The 19,735-nt window shown below is 35.6% G+C and overlaps 1 protein-coding gene and 1 long non-coding RNA gene across 9 annotated transcripts in view; one reads left to right on the plus strand and one right to left on the minus strand.

The window, feature by feature from the left end:
- The window catches only part of LOC309501494 (uncharacterized protein), a 42,875-nt gene extending 26,307 nt beyond the window's left edge, over positions 1–16,568 (plus strand). Inside the window, exons 1-9 of one of the 8 annotated variants that reach the window (XM_082173646.1) lie at positions 6,573–6,731; positions 8,158–8,375; positions 8,549–8,666; positions 8,788–8,948; positions 9,269–9,383; positions 9,504–9,691; positions 9,792–9,872; positions 10,234–10,318; positions 10,387–10,850. In XM_082173646.1, coding sequence (XP_082029772.1) covers positions 8,312–8,375; positions 8,549–8,666; positions 8,788–8,948; positions 9,269–9,383; positions 9,504–9,691; positions 9,792–9,872; positions 10,234–10,318; positions 10,387–10,450 — 876 coding nt within the window. In that variant the 5' untranslated portion in view covers positions 6,573–6,731; positions 8,158–8,311 and the 3' untranslated portion in view covers positions 10,451–10,850. Of the gene's footprint in view, positions 1–6,541; positions 6,732–7,596; positions 7,700–8,157; positions 8,376–8,548; positions 8,667–8,787; positions 8,949–9,268; positions 9,384–9,503; positions 9,692–9,791; positions 9,873–10,233; positions 10,319–10,386; positions 10,851–15,625 lie in introns of those variants that run through there. The other 7 variants (XM_082173647.1, XM_082173648.1, XM_082173649.1 and 4 more) reach the window with 7 other exon arrangements.
- LOC309501586 overlaps positions 1–19,735 on the minus strand; it is a 460,649-nt gene that overhangs the window by 209,536 nt on the left and 231,378 nt on the right. The window lies entirely within an intron of this gene.

The following is a 19,735-nucleotide window of genomic DNA, read 5'->3' on the forward strand; positions in this document are numbered from 1 at the left end:
ACGATTTTGCAAAAATCGTACTAATTCGTACGAGTCAGGTCGTATGAATTCGTACGAATAAGCCACTTCGTAGAATTTTTACGTTTTCCCGTGAGATCGGGCTGGTCCTATCAGAGCTGTAAGGCAAGTTCAAAGTTATGATGACATCACAATATAAAGTACACAGATTCTGTAATAAATGGGTTGATAATTAAAGCTCCAGTCCGTAACTTTTTTGGGTTCAAAATTATCCAAAATAAATTTTTGAACAATTACATAACCAGCCAGTGTTCAAAACTATCTGCTTGCCGTGGCTCGATTCAAAATGGTAAGCTTGTAATAATGTTTTTCATTCCAGTGGTACTGGTGGATTTCCGCGGGAAATTCGAGCATGTCTTTGCGTCATTACGTCACATCTGTCCACATAAAGAAGGAGTCTCAGCTAGTAGGCTATATTGCGTGTGAGGATGTTGGAGGTGGAGATTTATAGCCTTTTCTCACAGCACTTGATATAATTAAACATATTAATTTGATGGCGGATCCAGAAAGGTTCAAACGACAATCACCAGTGACAAGATTCACCCGTTGTAAAATGCAAAAGACTTCGTTCGGACTGGCTACAGAATAAAAGAGACTGCACCCAGGCTCATGCGAAAACAAGGACAAACATCGGAAGGGCCTGTGTCGAGGCACAACTCACGTGAAGTTGATAATTCCGCGAATGACTGCAATTGCAGCTTTCAAACTGAGATGGCGACAAAGAGGAAAAGCTACGGACTGCAGCTTTAAGCAATGAGCTATTTTCTTCTTCCACTTTTTACAGGTTCCGCACCAAAAAGAATATAACAATTTGTTCAGATTCGTGTGACAGATGGACAAAACGTGTTATGAAGGCACTGACAAAGAAACCTTCCATAGAACATTATTTGTGTCCTACAACAACAGCAAAGTTGATCTCAACTACAATTACAACAATCTTTACAACAGAAACTAAAACTTAGACCAGCAGAAGTCAAATAAAACCAATCATGTACAACAGCTAATTAGCGATGTGGACGGAAGGAGTTCCTTTGATGTCATCATGTGATTTTTAACAATTTTAAATTTGAATGAACACTTCAGAAATACTGACACTGTTGGAGTAACTTGTAATACCTTAATTTTAGTGGAGATGACATTATAGCTTTATAAAAGAGCATACCCGTCCGTCGGATGAGGCATTAAACTGAGGTCCTGACTCTCTGTGGTCATTAAAAATCCCATGGCACTTCTCGTAAAAGAGAAGAGGTGTAACTCCGGTGTCCTGGCCACATTCCCTCCAGTGGCCCTTGCCAGTCATGGCCTCCTAATAATCCCCATCCACTGAATTGGCTCTATCACTCTCTCTCCTCTCCACCCATATCTGGTGCGTGGTGAGCGCACTGGCGCCGTTGTACTGTGGCTGCCGTCGCATCATCCAAGTGGATGCTGCACACTGGTGGTGGTTGAGGAGAGACCCCGACATGATTGTAAAGCGCTTTGGGTGTACAGTACATATGAAAAAGCATTATATTAATGCCTCATTCATTCATTCATACATGTGTTTTCAGACTATGAAATAATAATTTACTTGCGTAAGATTACTGATGTGCTTCATTAGGATGAAACTCAACTAGGTGTTGTAATTTAGACAGACAACAAAATACCAATTAATAATGTATTGCATTATGTTCAGGCTAATTATGTTGCATCAGATATGTTTAAGTTCGCAGTATCACAATTTCACAATACATTTTAAATATTAGACAAGATACTTATTATGACCGCCGCTAGCGTAGCTAGCGAAAGCGGTCATATAGGGATTGTCAACGTTTTTTTTTTTTTTTTTTTTGTCATCTACTGAATTTTTCGTCAACGATACCAGGGACACCGAAACACCGGGGAACATGAAATTTGGTGGGCATGTAGCCCCACTAGACTTTTACGGAAAAATTTCGTTTGGTTTCCACTTGCAGTATTCAAACCACAAATGATCCAGAGAACAGTTGGACTACCACTTTACCAGAGGTGGATAATTCATAATAATAATAGTGGTGGATAATTTCATATGGGGTAGTTGGTGATGATATGTTTTGGTTTTTTTATTGACATGCAGAATAATGTTTTTATTTTTATTTTTTTTATGTGAAATATTGCTTTCTAACTAACAAGTCTTGAGGTGTATTTTTCATACATTTACAGCCAAAAACAAAAACAAACTAGCATTTCATGAAATTGTGGACTACAGAGTTCAAGAAACCCCGCTTTGCTCTGTCAGAGCAGTACTGTAAGTTCAGGACTAAAATCAATATTCCTATTTACATGGCTACCATAACTTTCTTTTTTTTATGATTAATATTTACTTGTTTTAATATTTCAACTATGATCTGATAGCATTATCTATTATTCTTATTGGACTTCTATAGACATTTAAAATACAATATTAAAACAATCTATGTACACATTTACAGATTCATAACTGTGGAGAACAACATAATATGCTCTTCTCCAGTAAGACTGGGTCCAGGATTACATCCAGAGCTCAAACAAAAGAAAAGAAAATGAAAAAAAAAACAGACCAGAGAGATTTTTACTTTTGTTCAAAGAAATAACAAGCTAAATACTCCTGTATCAAACAGACGTAAAACATATTCTGAAAAGTTTGTACAACTTTTTATGGCTTTTTATGCTCGTATACTGATAATCCCAGGATGACTTCTAAGTGTAAGAAATGAATAAGGTGATGGCAGTGAAAAATCAGCACTTTTATTTCACTCACAAAGTTCATCTCTGTTTTGTCATGATTTTTGTTCATGTTTTGTGTGGTAACCTTTATTTTGTGATTTTATTTTTATAAATTGTTTTACTTAAAATAAATGCAAGTATCTACAAGTAATGTAACTAGTAACACATAATTATATTAATTCATTATATGTATAGCTAATTCACATTACCTTGTGTCTTTAACAGCATCTTTCTTTTAAGTCAATTCATCTTTCTATCTCTAATAAACATGTTTAATTTTCCCTTTTAGTTTGGGTGCTGTCAGTTGATTAGAAAAATTATTAATCTGCAAAAATTAATTAATTAATCACACATTTTTTGTAATTAATCGCAATTAATTGCACATTAAAGTTTTAATTATATTTTTATATTGTAATGATTTCACATTGAATCTCCAAATTAATGTAGAAACAACATAAAGATGCTGATTTTTACTTGCTCTGCCAAAATGTATAGATTGATCCTTATCGAAGCTACAAAAGTGATTTATGCAGCTTTTGAAAACTCATATCCAATAACACTGCTTTTACATGCGCCCTTAAATGATTATAATGTGTTCAAGGCAATACTGCGATGAAACTACGAGACTCATGCATGCCTACTGCATTATGCACATTCGCAGTAAACAATTAGAGTGCTGAGTGCTGAGATTTTGAATGTATGCTAAGCATATTACTTTCACTACCTGTTCACTACCCGGATAACATTTTGCAGAGACGAAAGATGCTCTGGTAAACGTTTTTTTTTTCTCTGAGAAAAAGTGAAGAATTGCAGACAACACAGCTTACAAAAAAGTGCATGTAAATGGGAGTGAAGATGTTTGATTATCATCGAATCGTATTATTGTCAATATCTTCCACTCATCAGTTATCTTTTCCTGTCCCCGACTGAGGTGTCTGTGGGTGTAACAGGTACAGAAAGTTTCCTGTTAAATGCATATATTGTTTGTTAGAATTCATACAAAATTGTTCATTTACATACACCTGATAAGACTGCCTAATTGAAGTGTGAGTGCCTTCCCCTTTAACTGTGGTGATGACATCATGAGTCAATATCATTTCCTGTTCTGTCCCCTCCTCTTCCTCTTTGCATTAGGTGATGCACTGGAGGAGGTGAGGTTATTTAGGGCTCCTGATAATCTTTTTTAATCTTTATTTTAATTGTTGCTTTTATGTCTATATTTTCACTTTAATTTATGTATATAACATTATTTTACCTATTATCTGTGTGGTTGTTTTTGCAATTTCATCCCATTTAAGTTATATTTTTGCATCTGGGCCTAAATGTGGAAATGAGAGCACATGTGACAAGTGTACATGTTTTATAGATAAACAAGGGTGACTCTAAGAAGCTGCTTAAATTTGTTTTATATCAGGTATGTTTTCTGTTACATGTATTTTCATGTTTAATGTTATTTATCTTCTCTATTTGCATTGGTGATGCACTGGAGAGATAAAACAAGGGCGACTCTCACACTAAGAGGCTGCTTAAATTTGTTTTATATCATGAATAAAATATCAGTGAAACTGCCGAATGTCCTGTTCTTCCCAACGCAGCCAAACCACAACGCAGACACCAGACCTGGTCACACATAGGTGACGAAGAAAAGTGATCGCAGAGGGTGGTGAGCTTTGTGGGCTGAAAGACCTCCCTCAACATAGACCCTTCAGCCCAGCAGAAAGTTTCACACTTAGAAGTGAGCAACAGAACAAGATGAAGTTCTCTCTGTTTTCTGCCGTTCTTTTCTCTATAGGATGGATGAGTGTTGTGGCATCAGGTGAGATTTGAGGATTTTAATTTCTGAGCTCTTTAGTTAAATATTGTGGTTTGACCTCAGTAACTTTCACTTGACTGAAATGTAGAAAAGAACACTGTATTTTTATGAGCGAGTGTACATGTGTGCACATCTAATACTGTCAAAGTAATGATTTCTTACCTGTATACAATGATGTGCTTTTCCAAAAGCTGATGGTCGTCCAGGAGCCTGCTGTCTTTCTCCGTCAAAGACCAGACCACTAGCTGCAAACATTGTAAAATATATGATGCAGGAGCCACCAATATGTCCTCTCAGAGCTGTAATGCATGTACAAAGTTGTTTTATTATTATTATTACAATTTGAAAGTTTAGTTTATTTTTAATTATTTTTGGGTGGATAATTCAACAACGAAAGCTAAAACATCAAGTATTTTTTTCCATGTTCAGATTCTACACCAAGAAAAGCATTGCTATTTGTTCAGATCCAGATAGCAAATGGACTCAGAGTAATGAATATAGTGGATGGAAGAACGACAGCAAAACCTACTATGTGCTATACAAGTACAACAAACACGACCCCAGCTGTAACTACAACAAACGAAACACCGGGAAAAAAGACTGAGACAAACACGAGTATGTATTTATTTATTTTTGCATACATTTGTATATTTACAGATTCATAACTGTGGAGAACAACATAATATGCTCTTCTCCAGTAGAAGACTGGGTCCAGGATTACGTACAGAGCTCAAACAAAAGGAAAACAACTGAAGAAACAGACCAGAGAGATTTTGCCAGTAATTACTTTTGTTTAAAGAAGGAACAAGCTAAATACTTCTGTATCAAACAGCCGTAAAACATATTCTGTTTGAAAAGTTTGTACAACTTTTTATGCTTGTACTGTTAATCCCAGGATGATTTCTAAGTCTAATAAAATGCATTAATTGAATGAATAAGGTGATGGAAGTGAAAAATCAGCACTTTTATTTCACTAACAAAGTTCATCTCTGTTTTGTCATGATTTTTGTTCATGTTTTGTGTGGTGACCTTTATTTTGTGTATTGTTTTTTTCTTAATTTACTTAAAATAAATGCAACAATACAAGTAATTTAACTAGTAACACATAATTGTATTAATTTCATGTTACGTTATGTCTCTAACAGCATCTTTCTTTTTAGTCAATTAATCTTTCTATCTCTAATTAACATAATAGTTGATGTACTTGGGTGCTGTCAACACAAATTTTTCTGTAATTAATCGCAATTAATTGCACATTAAAGTTTTAATTATATTTTTATATTGGAATGATTTCACCTTGAATCTCCAAATCAACATAAAGATGCTGATTTTTACTTGCTCTGCCAAAATGTATAGATTAATCCTTATCAAAGCAACAAAAGTTATCAGAACAGTGACTGATTTGTGTCTCTAATTATGACTCTCCGATTAGGCTCCTGTTACTTTAAGACCTGACACCGGATGTTCTCCCAACTCAAGTTCATTAAAGACTTAACTCATTTAAGACGGTGCTTATAAGGATACTCGCCCTGATGTTTAATAGGTGTGTTGCTAATGACTTTGAAAGTGAAATTAGGCTGTATCAGTAAGTCTAAGGTATGCCCAAATTCCAGTGTCATCACATTATCCAACACATTCTTCATTCTTTTTTATTTTTATTTATTTTGTATGAAATGCTTGAGAGAAAAAAAAAAAACATTAACAACTATTATCATCATTGTCATAACAAAATACAACAATAGGCTACTCCAGTCACATTCTTCATCTTTGAAATGTGTTATCCTCTGCGCACGTATACAGCCGTCCCGGAACCCTCTCCAGCTCTCTTAAATAATTAAGGAGCTATAGACTAAGTATTAACAATTATGAACTTGTGTGAATCACGCTTACTCTAGGAATAAGTAAAATGACGTAATTCCAGAAATGTTGACACACACCTAGACTAAACTTTTGCTGAGCGGTTTTATACAGTAGTAGCCTACATACGCCCCCATGAAGGCATCTCAGTAGACAGGACGTGACATGTTTACTAGATTGTTTTTCTCCTTATCCTCCTGCCTGCGGACGCAGACATTATTATTGTGGTGTAGCCTACAGTAGCCTATTGATGGAGTTCAAATCCCGATCTTTTTCTGTTGATTTACTGTAGTCTACTTCTGCCTTTACATGTGATCAGGTAACTTTTTTACATCTTTACATTGATATCAACAACATCATGCTACGGGTAGTTGGAAAGTTTACATGTATGGCGAATTAGCCTATACCAGACTTTATTTGTTAACAGACATCAGACTTATTCACGACTCGGCCGACATGCACATATGAACTGAAATTGGGTTATTAGGAAAAGTAGGCTTCTCGACTAAAACAAATTACGTTTGCTCGAAACGTCACATGCGCTTATAGTTTTATATTAATAGAAAATTGCATGTAAAAAGAAGTGAAGATGTTTGATCATCATGTAACATTTTAATTCCATTTGAACACTGATTGTTTCTAATATTGGCATTATTTGGTGCACATGTAAACGTAGGCTATTCAGTAAAAGAACTAGTGGAGGTAGACTACGTTATCAACTGTTGTTGAAACGACAAAAATAAAAATAAAAATCTATTTAATGAGTCTTGACTTTAGGTTACTTTCGTTTTCATTTAGGCCTATAGCCTACGCTGCTCTTGAAAGACGAAGATTATTTAAGTCTGCAGCTTTTGAAAACTCATATCCAATAATACTTTTACATGCGTCCAAGTGATTATAATGCGTTCAAGGCAATACTGCGATTAAACTACGAGACTCATGCATGCGTACTGCATTATGCACATTCGCAGTAAACAATCACAGTCAAATGGACTGCTGAGATTTTGAATGTATGCTATATATTACTTTCACTACCTGTTCTGCTCACGGATAACTTTTGGCAGAGATGCGACAAAAGATGCTCCGGGAACCTTTTTTTTTTTTTTTTCGGAGAACAAGTAAACAATTGCAGACAACACAGCTTACAATAACATTCATATTAATAGAAAATTGCATGTAAACAGGAGTGAAGATGTTTGATTATCATTGAATCGTATTATTGTCAATATCTTCCACTCATTAGTAATCTTTTCCTGTCCCCAACTGAGGTGTCTGTGGGTGTAACAGGTACAGAAAGTTTCCTGTTAAATATTGTTTATTAGAATTCACACAAAATTGTTCGTTTACATACACCTGATAAGACTGCTTAATTGAAGTGTGAGTGCCTTCCCCTTTAATTGTGGTGATGCCATAATGAGTCAATATCATTTCCTGTTCTGTCCCCTCCTCTTCCTCTTTGCATTGGTGATGTTGCTTTTATGTCTATATTTTCATTCTAATTTATGTATATAATATTATTTTACCTATCTGTGTGGTTGTTTTTGTCATTTCATCCCGTTTAAGTTATATTTTTGCATCTGGGACTAAATGTGGAAATGAGAGCACATGTGACAAGTGTACATCACATTTGTTTTATAGATAAAACAAGGGCGACTCTAACACTAAGAGGCTGCCTAAATTTGTTTTATATCATGAATAAAAGATCAGTGAAACTGCCGAATGCTGTCCTATTCTTCCCAACACAGCCAAACCACAACGCAGACAACAGACCAGTTACATAGGTGACGAAGAAAAGTGATTGCAGAGGGTGGTGAGCTTTGTGGGCTGAAAGACCTCCCTCAACATAGACCCTTCAGCCCAGCAGAAAGTTTCACAATTAGAAGTGAGCAACAGAACAAGATGAAGTTCTCTCTGTTTTCTGCCGTTCTTTTCTCTATAGGATGGATGAGTGTTGTAGTAACAGGTGAGATTTGAGGATTTTAATTCCTGAGCTCTTTGGTTAAATATTGTGTGATTTTTACTTGACTGAAATGTAGAACTGAAATTCTATCTTTATGACAGATTGTATGTGTCTACATTTTATACTGTGAAAGTAATGATTATTTAACTGAACACATTGATGTGCTTTTCCAAAAGGTAATTATCCTCGAGGAACCTGCTGTCTTACTGTGACAGACACCAGAATACCAGTTGAAAACATTGTGAAATATGAGATACAGGAGTCAACAACATTATGTCCTCGCAGAGCTGTAAGGCATGTACAAAGTTGTTACATTATATTACAATTTCAAAGTTTATTTTATTTTTAATTATTTTTGTGTGGATAATTAAACAATGAAAGCTAAAACATCAAGTATTATATTTTCCATGTTCAGATTCTACACCAAGAAAAGCATTGCTATTTGTTCAGATCCAGATAGCAAATGGACTCAGAGAGTAATGAATATAGTGGATGGAAGAACGACAGCAAAACCTACTATGTGCTATACAAGTACAACAAAAGAAACACGGAGAAAAAAGACTGAGACCAGCACGAGTATGTATATTTTAAAATACGATATTAAAAAGTTTCACACTTAGAAGTGAGCAACAGAACAAGATGAAGTTCTCTCTGTTTTCTGCCGTTCTTTTCTCTATAGGATGGATGAGTGTTGTAGTAACAGTTGAGATGTGAGGATTTTAATTTCTGAGCTCTTTGGTTAAATATTGTGGTTTGACCTCAGTAACTTTCACTTGACTGAAATGTAGAAGTTGAGTTGACATTGTATCTTTATGAGAGAGTGTACATGTGTGTACATCTAATACTGTCAAAGTAATGATTATTTACCTGTATACAATGATGTGCTTTTCCAAAAGGTGAAGATCTTCCACGAACCTGCTGTCTTACTGTGAGAGACACCAGAGTAGCAGCTGCAAACATTGTGAAATATGAGATGCAGGAGCCACCATTATGTACTCTCAGAGCTGTAATGTATGTACAAAGTTGTTATATTATATTACAATTTGAAAGTTTAATTTATTTGTAATTATTTTTGGGTGGATAATTAAACAACGAAAGCTAAAACATCAAGTATTTTCTTTCCATATTCAGATTCCACACCAAGAGTGACAAAGCAATTTGTTCAGATCCAGATAGCCAATATGCTAAGAGAATAATGAAAATAGTGGATGGAAGAACGACAGCAAAACCTACTATGTGCTATACAAGTACAACAAACACGATCCCAGCTGTACCTACAACAAACGAAACGCCGGGAAAAAAGACTGAGACCAGCATGAGTATGTATGTTTTAAATACAATATTAAAAAAATGTATTTAGACATTTGCATATTTACAGATTCATAACTGTGGAGAACAACATAATATGCTCTTCTCCAGTAGAAGACTGGGTCCAGGATTACGTACAGAGCTCAAACAAAAGAAAAACAACTGAAAAAACAGACCAGAGAGATTTTGCCAGTAATTACTTTTGTTTAAAGAAGGAACAAGCTAAATACTTCTGTATCAAACAGCCGTAAAACATATTCTGTTTGAAAAGTTTGTACAACTTTTTATGCTAGTATACTGATAATCCCAGGAGGACTTCTAAGTCTAATAAAATGCATTAATTTAATGAATAAGGTGATGGCAGGTAATGATTGGAAGTATTGCTTCTTTTTTTCCTATTTTGACATGTAAAACAATGTTTTGGTTTTTTGTGAAATGTTGCTTTACCTCTACAACTAAAGACTACTGCTTAACAGCAACAACAACAAAACTCAAAAATCAATTGAGTAATAAAAAAAAAAAAAAAAAGTATACCATTTTTTTTCTCTAACAGCAAATGGGGGTCTAGAAAGCTTTACAGGAAGTGTTCATGTGACAACCACCACAATCCCACTAAAATACATTTTGAAAAATCTCAGGTAAGTTCAAAGTTATTTGCACAATATGAAGTTGTGATACCCACAATTTACAATGATTCAATTTACAGGTCTCGCAGGAAGAAAAAGCTCCGCAAGTTCCAAGCAGTCAAGCATGAAAGAATGAAAGAATGAGCAAGCTAAATACTCAAGTTCTTACTTTTCTAACAGCCTATACAACTTCTTATCTTTGAAAACTTTTTTTAATGGCTTTTTATGCCAGTATACTGATATAACCAGGATGACTGAATAACTTTTAACTCCAATTATTTAGCCTGGTTTGCCTTAATCTTTATATTCACATTTTGTGTGATGCCTTGTATTTTGTGTATTGTTTTCTTAATTTACTTAATCAAAAATATGTTAACTACAACATGTAATCTTGCTCATATTACGTTTTTGTATGCATGGTGTTATCGACTACATAATAAATGGTCAAATATAGAGTGCCTGATGCCTGAATTAGATGTGTATATAACATCCAGTAAAACTTTATATTGATGCAGCTTAAAGCTTTGAGTGAACTATTATTTAACCCTTGTGTGGTGTTCATATTTTTGTTATTCAGCCAGTGCTCGTGGGTCTGGTGGACCCGCTGCATGTTTGGGTTTTTAATTCAACACAATCAAACAATTTTATGTTAAAATACTCAACAGATGTTTACTTCATCCCAATTAGCAATATAAACAGCATATATGGTTAATATTTTCTCTTTACCTTTGTTAGATCACATTTAAGAATTGCAACCCTGTGCGGGAACGGCAGGGGTAGAAACATAAAACTCACTCTTGCACTCACACTCTCTCACACTAAAATACAATCTCTCTCTCACACGCACGCACACACACATACACACACACAAACACATACACACACACTCACTTGGATATGTGGTTTACGGGGACTCTCCATAGGCGTAATGGTTTTTCTAATGTACAAACTGTATAATCTATCCCCCTAACCCGACCCCTAAACCTACCAATCACAGAAAACTTTTGGCATTTTTTGAATTTCAAAAAACACCATTTAGTATGTTTTTTAAGCCGTTTGGTTTATGAGGATATCAAGACCGAGTCTTTGAAGGGTCGAGTCCGAATCGAGACCGAGTCCGTTGGTTTGCAAATTCAGTCGAGTCCGAGTCAAGACCGAGTCTTTGAGGAAGCAAGTCCGAGTCGAGACAGAGTCCATAAAAACATGTCAGTTTTCATATTCATGATTTAATATCACCCCAGTTAATAATCAACTGTTAGGCCTACAGACTAAGCTAGATTGGGAATTGTTTAGAGGAGCAGTCTTAACGTCTTAATATGGACTATGCTTTTACTATCATTAAAAAAATCCCTACCACATGCATCATCTTCTGCCTATTTTTCTAAACTGCTTCAACAGTGCTGCTCTGTCATCAACATGTTAAGCCCACCCTGACTTTTTTAATCATAGTTAGGACATGCAGTGCAAATTAAATTTTCTAGTGGTATGTATTCTAGTGGACTAGTGATGGGGACGAGACCGCCTATGCCGAGTCCGAGTCAAGACCGAGTCTTTGAAGGAACAAGTCCGAGTCGAGTCCGAGAAAGCAGAAATCGGTCTCGAGACCGGACTCAAGTCCGAGACCGGACTCGAGTACTACATCACTAGTATATACACATGTATTATACACATTTGTGTCCTCATAAACCATATACAAGAACACACACACAATAACAGCAGGCCCTGACAGGAGGTGGACAGAGTGAAGGTACACAGGACCTACAATTTCCACACTTCTATTAGCCCCGGGTCCAGTGGACCCGAACATCGTGTAATATAACTGTGTAGGGGGGGTGTACAGTGTATGATCATTGAAAATGTGTTCTGATATATATTCTTCAAAGAAAATGAGCCAAGGCCAATGAGTCTGAGTTTGAAAAAATAATTCATCGTACAATTTTTCTATTGATAAAAAATGAAAACGGGTCACCATACAAGGGTTAATGCAGCAGTCAGATTACATCAAATCCTAACCTCTTTCTTAAAATGTGTGAATACAGTGGTAGATGCATATCTTGCATACTCTATATTTCAGGACTCCGGTACAAACGAGAGGAGGAAGTGAAGAGGACAGTTCGGGGAGGGTGTCAAAACTGTTATCACTCTTTGCATCTTTCGGGTTAGTCTATTTGTCTTTCTATTCCAGACTCTGCTGAACATGTTTAGTGTTTTTTTTTTGTTTTTTTTTTACAGCCCTAAGACCCCTTGAAAGGGACTCCCTTCTTAAATAAGACAAGTCCCATTCATAAACTTACTGTGTGTGAATAATATTATGTAACATTATGTGGACAGCATGTATGTTCAATGAAATAATAGCTTTTACTAATTATTGAACTAAAGTTAGTTGTTAAAATATTGTCTGTATGCAATATTTACTTGTTATTTATGCTGTGTATTAATTTTGACCCAATAGTACAATTTTGTAGAAATACTTTTATTAAAAAAAATAGAGCCATACTGCCAGAGAGCAAGCTAACGGTGGCATTGAGAGATTGAAAAACACATATACAAATTATTATTATTATTACATCATTTTATTTTAAAAGAATAATTATTTATTTATTTTTACTGTTTTATCTCAAATTGAGCACAAACCCCTTAGCACCCCCTTGTGTCCCATGGTCTCCAGTTGCAACCAAATGACCATGTTCAAGATAAGTTCAGTTCTATTAACTATAGCTTATTTTCTGAGTCAGAAAAAAAAGAAAGTAAGATACTACTAGGCCTATATAGTATTTAAGCATTTAACTTTTTTTTAAAGGTATTTTACTTATAGGTATATAGATATATATACAGGTCACCACACAAGGTATATATATACTGTATATATATACTGTATATAACTTTGGACCCCATTGATCTTTTGTTTTCCATAAAGTCAGTTTGGAACGACATGAGGGTGAGTAATCAATTACATAATTTTTATTGCTGGGGTGAACAATTCATTTAATACATTAGTGCGGTATATTCATTTACTTAAGCATGGAACTTCAATACTTTTTCCACTACTGCTGAAAACCTGCTTATCAGTTCCAGAACATGAAGTATTAACAAGCATTCTGACTGTAACTATAATTATAATACAACCCTAATTTTTTCCAGTGACTCAGGTCAAGATGATGTAATTCTGGTCAGTGAATACTGAAACTTCAGACATGTGTTACATGGCACCCTGGCTGCTCTTTGGTTTACAAGAACTAAGTAGCCTATGTACTGCATAATGATGTTCAGCATTACTGTCACTACTTCCCCTCGCCGAACAGAGTGTGATCCTGTGGTCTGCCATCTCTCATCTACCACCAGAACTCTCTACAAATAGCTCAGAGGACATTGTACACCCTTTCTTGAATATGATTTTGAAACAGGAAATGCGCATGTGGTTCTTCATTTAGGGTTACATATTTACTTTCATATAAGACCAGAAAAGAGTAGTGTAGGAGATAAGGCAGTATAAACAAACTCATAAACGTTAACCTGAAATGCCAAACATTTGCATTAGCTGTGTACATTTGATCATTCTAAATACCGTAAAGAGACAAATGACATCTCAAAACAGCTCACGTGTCTGTTTAAGTGTAGGTGAGTGCTGGGTGGGAGCTGGTTTTGTTTTAAGGTCTCACTGAGACGTGGAAGATCCCATTAAGGCTGAATAAACGTTTGTGGTTTCACGATCACAGCCCCTTTAAGCCCTCTGTAGTTTCCACACACGTTTAACAGACCAACATTTTATATCTATTGCTCACAAAGTGCACAAAGCCTCAATTTTTAGATGCATGCAAACTCTTTTTTTTTTTCTTTTTTTTTTGCTGTTCAATTCAACTTCAAAGCTTTTTCTGTCTATACATTTCCTCTTGCATGTGACATATTTATATAAACACTTTGCGTAACATGAGTCAAGCCAATTCTATTTTAAAAACAGTAGTTTGTGAATGAAGTCAGGTCAATCACATACAATGCATTTACAATTAAGTTCCATTGTATATAATGGTAGCATGGATATACCACGTTTCATGGACACTATGACTCTTTGAAGTACCATGTAAATGGAAAAAAGGGACTTTCCAGAGACCCCAGATACAAATTAGTATGTTCTGTAATCTTTTCAAACAATTATTCTTTCAACTTAAAAAAATAAAGATAAAATAAAAACATTTAATTCAATGTGTAACTTGCCGGTACTTGAAATTTACTAGCAATTTTTGAGTGAAAATGATTTCTGAAAATGATCCATCATAATGACACTAAACTGAAAATAATGGTGCCACATTGTACCATGCTACCCCACTTTTTAAGTGTCAATTTAATTATTAATTTAAATACCTTAAATGATTGTTTAAGTTAAAAAAAACCTCAAAATTAAATAATAATAATAATAATAATTGTTATCATTAATGTTCAATTTAAAACCTAACCAGGGACAGAGGCTGCAAGTGAGCTATTATGAGCTAAAACTATGTATAGAACATGAATTCAACTGAATTGTCACTTGGACCAAAACTGTAGGCCTCGATGAACTGAATTCAGTCATGTTGAATACTCATTGTGAATTCTGTAACCCCTTATTTTCCTCTATGTGGTTGAGTGCATCTCTTTCTCTCTCACTTTTGGCTTCCACTCATCAGTCATCTTTTCCTGTCCCCGACTGAGGTGTCTGTGGGCCCAGGTGACGAAGAAAAGTGATCGCAGAGGGTGGTGAGCTTTGTGGGCTGAAAGACCTCCCTCAACATAGACCCTTCAGCCCAGCAGAAAGTTTCACACTTAGAAGTGAGCAACAGAACAAGATGAAGTTCTCACTGTTTTCTGCCGTTCTTTTCTCTATAGGATGGATGAGTTTTGTAGTAACAGGTGAGATTTGAGGATCTTAATTCCTGAGCTCTTTGGTTAAATATTGTGGTTTGACCTCAGTAACTTTCACTTGACTGAAATGTAGAAGTTGAGTTGAAATTGTATCTTTATGAGAGAGTGTACATGTGTGTACATGTAATAATGTCAACGTAATGATTATTTACCTGTATAAAATGATGTGCTTTTCCTAAAGGTGATGATCGTCCAGGAACCTGCTGTCTTACTGTGTCAGACACCAGAGTAGCAGCTGCAAACATTGTGAAATATGAGATACAGGAGCCAACAACAGTATGTCCTCTCAGAGCTGTAAGGCATGTACAAAGTTGTTATATTATATTACAATTTGAAAGCTTATTTTATTTTATTTTTAATTATTTTTGGGTGGATAATTAAGCGATTAAAGCTAAAATATCAAGTCTTTTTTTCCATATTCAGATTCTACACCAAGAAAAACATAGTTATTTGTTCAGCTCCAGATAGCCAATATGCTAAGAGAGTAATGCCTATATTGGATCTAAGAACAACAAAACCTGCTATGTGCTATACAAGTACAACAAACACAATCCCAACTGTAACTACAACAAACAAAACACCAGGAACGCAAACTGAGACCAGCACGAGTACAACTGCATCACGGATAGTTACGACAAGCGAAACATCTAGACCAGAGACTGAGACCAGCACGAGTACAACAGCATCACGAATTGTTACGACAATCGAAACATCTAGACCACAGACTGAGATCACCAAAACAACCAACCAACCGACTTCAGTGTCCAAAGAAAACTCAGAATCTTCTTTGAGAACTGTAACAACGTGTGGCACAAGTAGACCAACTTCGCCATCAACAGAAACAAGACGCGAAACATCTGGAAAAAGCACAGTTACACATCAAGCCACGTTTACAACAACGGACAGCACAAGAACAGCCTCTAGTGTGATCAACAAAACTTCACCCACGACAAAACTGTCAAAGTTAATTATAAGAAAAATGAGGAAAAGCAAGAAAAGACTAAGAAAATTTCAGATGGGTACACATAAGAATAAACCTGGAAAAAACTGAACAATCACACACAACTGTAAGTTTGAATGTACTCATGATTGTAAGTGGGTTGTGGGTTGAGGCACTACAGTATTATTTAGTCCTAGTCTAGGACTGAACTTTGGTATTGAATTTTTAGTTGTGAATGACAGAAATGTTACGATTTTCGACCAGTTCAATTGTGTGGTGAGGTTTCGAATGAGAGTGTAATTTAAATAATTTGCTTTATTGTTGTTTGTTTAATAAATTAATCAATACATATTTGTAAATATAAATAAAACGTTGATTCATAACATTATTTCTATTACAATAACCAATAAGTATAATTAATTTATATTGCTGGATGTTTTATTTTATTTTATTTTATTTGTAGACATGCTGTTTTAAAATTCTTTAATAGTTCTTAAATTGTATTGCTTTCAAAATGTTCCACAATAAAAAAAATAAAAAAAATCATAGACAAGTCTTAAGTGATGGTCACAGTTGGATGATCTGAAACTGATGTGATGGAAAACAGGCCTTCATCATATCAATATCTTCATATTGAGAGGAGTGCAGTGTCACGTATCCCCACATGGTGGCAGACTAACCTAGAGAACCGTTTCAAGCTAACTGCAGCATTTAGAAAACCATGAGAAAGCTCAATCAGCCAGTTAACTGTTTTACACCAGTAGAGTTAAACTCATTGTTCATGTACTACAGAATAAAGCTGATGTAAAACCTTGAAAGCAGCTGAAAATCTACTGAATTGTCAAAAACAACCTCACATATTTTTCTGTGTGAGTCTCTGTTAGGCCTATGGTACTGCAGCAGTTCCACATAAAGAAGGCAGTGCATTTCAAACTTAAACTTCAAGCTAGAATAGTCTAAAGGGAGAACGTCTCATTGTCAGCCTCAGCAGGGTGATAATACAGTTTTACCGCTGGCACTCTGGAAGTTTGGAAGACTCTTTTTTTTCCCCTGCATATATAGGCCTACTTCATCCCACTTGCTCCAGACAGACACAAACTGATCCGACTAAGGTAAAATAATGCAATTAGACCAGCACAATAATGTTGATTTCAGACACAGGACGCTGGGGCGTCTTATTTTGTTTCTTGATTTTCTCTCTGTTTGTATTAGCACGCTTGTTGGGTCATCAATCGTATGGCAGATAGAAATGAGATTCTTAATAAACCTTGCGATTGGAATGAACGTAGCAGGAAATTACAATCAATACTTGGCTTCAGATACTCATCCGATATTGAGCCTTTTATAAGATGGAGAAAAAAAATGCATTGCAAAATGTAGGAAACACGGTTAAACTGAAAAACAGAGGAGAAGCCTGGTGTTATCAAACTTGAGGATACCTCTGATAAGCTGGAGAATGGCTTTTATTTAGATCTTGAAACAAGAGGTAAACAAAACAATTGAACTGATTGAGATCAAATCTCGCAGGTGGGGAGATTCACACACACCTGGCTTGAGATCAGATCGCATTGAGCTTCTCTTTTTTTCACCCTGTATATCTGTGGACGTTATGACTGGAGGCCCAGCTGCATTTTGTACATAAAAATAAGTCGTTTTTCTCCAATAACAACAACGCTGAAACTGACGATCGATATTGTTTATACCACGGCTGTGAAAAATCTCACATAAATGTGTGAACATTTACAGCATTCTCCTTCACATTCATGTGGGCAGACACACATTGACACATAGAGCGGTTTTTCTCCTCAGATTTTTTTATGGCTTGCCTGAGCCGAGGTCCTCGTAAATCTACAGACGGGAAATAAATGCCAACAGCCCTTTGCCTGAGTTGGTCAGGCGAAAATGAATGGAATAAAACAGGGCTTAATAGCACGGAGCAGGTAATTACCTTCTCTGGCCTGCTCGTCCGTGAAATATGATAATATTGCACACTAATAAGACAGACCCAAACTCCCAGTGCCCATCCACAGGCATGGGAAGGGTCACTATGCTTTGCAAATCATAAGGGGGTATATTCTTTTTGTGGGTTTTTTTGCAAAGTATTTTGACGTCTGTCAATATTTATAAGAAATGATGAGGCCCGACTCAGTTAAAACTGATTACATTAAATATGTATTATAGGACAGATCACATCCAAGTCAGCTCTACTGATTATATGGTAGGCTATATAAAAAATAATAAAATAAAAAACAGCACCCAACACAAATATTTTCTGTTTGAACCGGATTACCAAATTAGATTTTTTTTTTCTTGTGCAAAATAATAATAATAATAATTATTATATTTTAAATGGACTTCAAATCAGATGTGGGTTAGGATTACTGAGATAAAGTGAGGAGTATTTGGTTGGTCGTGTGATCTCAAAATGGTGGCGTCTATGAGGTGGGACCACTCTTATGCAGAATAAAACAGTTTTTTTTTATGCCACTGCACACTTACGCCAATGTACATGTTGTTTAAAGTCACCATAAAATCAAGATTGACCATTCTTGTTTTTGTTTTTTTGTTTGTTTGTTTGTTTTAATAGAATATTACAGCATGTATTATAAATTATTTATCTGTGCACATCTTTTTTTTTAATAAATTATGTACCCTCGTAATCTGTAATCAAAATAACGGACCCATAACTTCCCCTCCCCCATGCAACAACATCTCTTCTCTGATGATGTGTTTACAGTCTCGAGGGCGGGACAACCCGTCACTCACATGAGATCACAGCAATAGCAAACCACAATGATCCAATCAATTCTACATGGACAAAATCAAGTCCCGCCCTACATTTTTCATGTTGGAGAAGCCGTTTCACTCGGATAGGTCACAATAGGGTTAGGGAAGAAAAGTGTATCACGACTTCTATTTCTATTACTACTTGTTTCTTTAAGTGTTGAACCGTGTGTTTTTTTTTGTTTGTTTTTTACATTGTGCACCCAAAGTATAGCAGTACTGAAGAAAACATATTACAAAAAACATTAAACATGTAAGGAGTAACGTGTATGTTTGTGTGTTATATGGACAGACAACACAACTTGTGCTGAGCACAGGGTTTTAAGGCCTGATGGAGATGCACTCATGGGACAGAGCTTAACCTGAGAGACAGCGACAAGATTGATTTGTCTGACACAGGGAGATTACATTCAGTGACTCACCTGTATTAGGCAAGGGCACAGGCAATCGAAGAGCAGCTACACAACAGACTGACCCGCTACAGAACCTCAGAATCAGTATAATTATATTCAATATGTTTTATTAATGAAACTGTATTATTTATTTAAACTTTCTTATATTGTAAAATTGTATTTTACATTAAACATTTTAGTTGATAGTTTATTATTATGTGTTATATTATAAAATTGTCTCATTTAATCATATTGTAATTCTGTTTATGTGTAGGCCAATTGCATATGTTGGGATTATTCTGCCTAGGCTATGCTTTGCCTAGGCTACTGTCTGCTACTGCATATTTTGGTAAATGTTGACGATGGTCATCCGGGTATTACATGCATTCAGAAAAGTATTATACTGTACCAGGTCTG

This window comes from Leuciscus leuciscus, assembly GCF_965113295.1.
Source record: "Leuciscus leuciscus genome assembly, chromosome: 6".
NCBI classification, from domain to species: domain Eukaryota; kingdom Metazoa; phylum Chordata; class Actinopteri; order Cypriniformes; family Leuciscidae; genus Leuciscus; species Leuciscus leuciscus.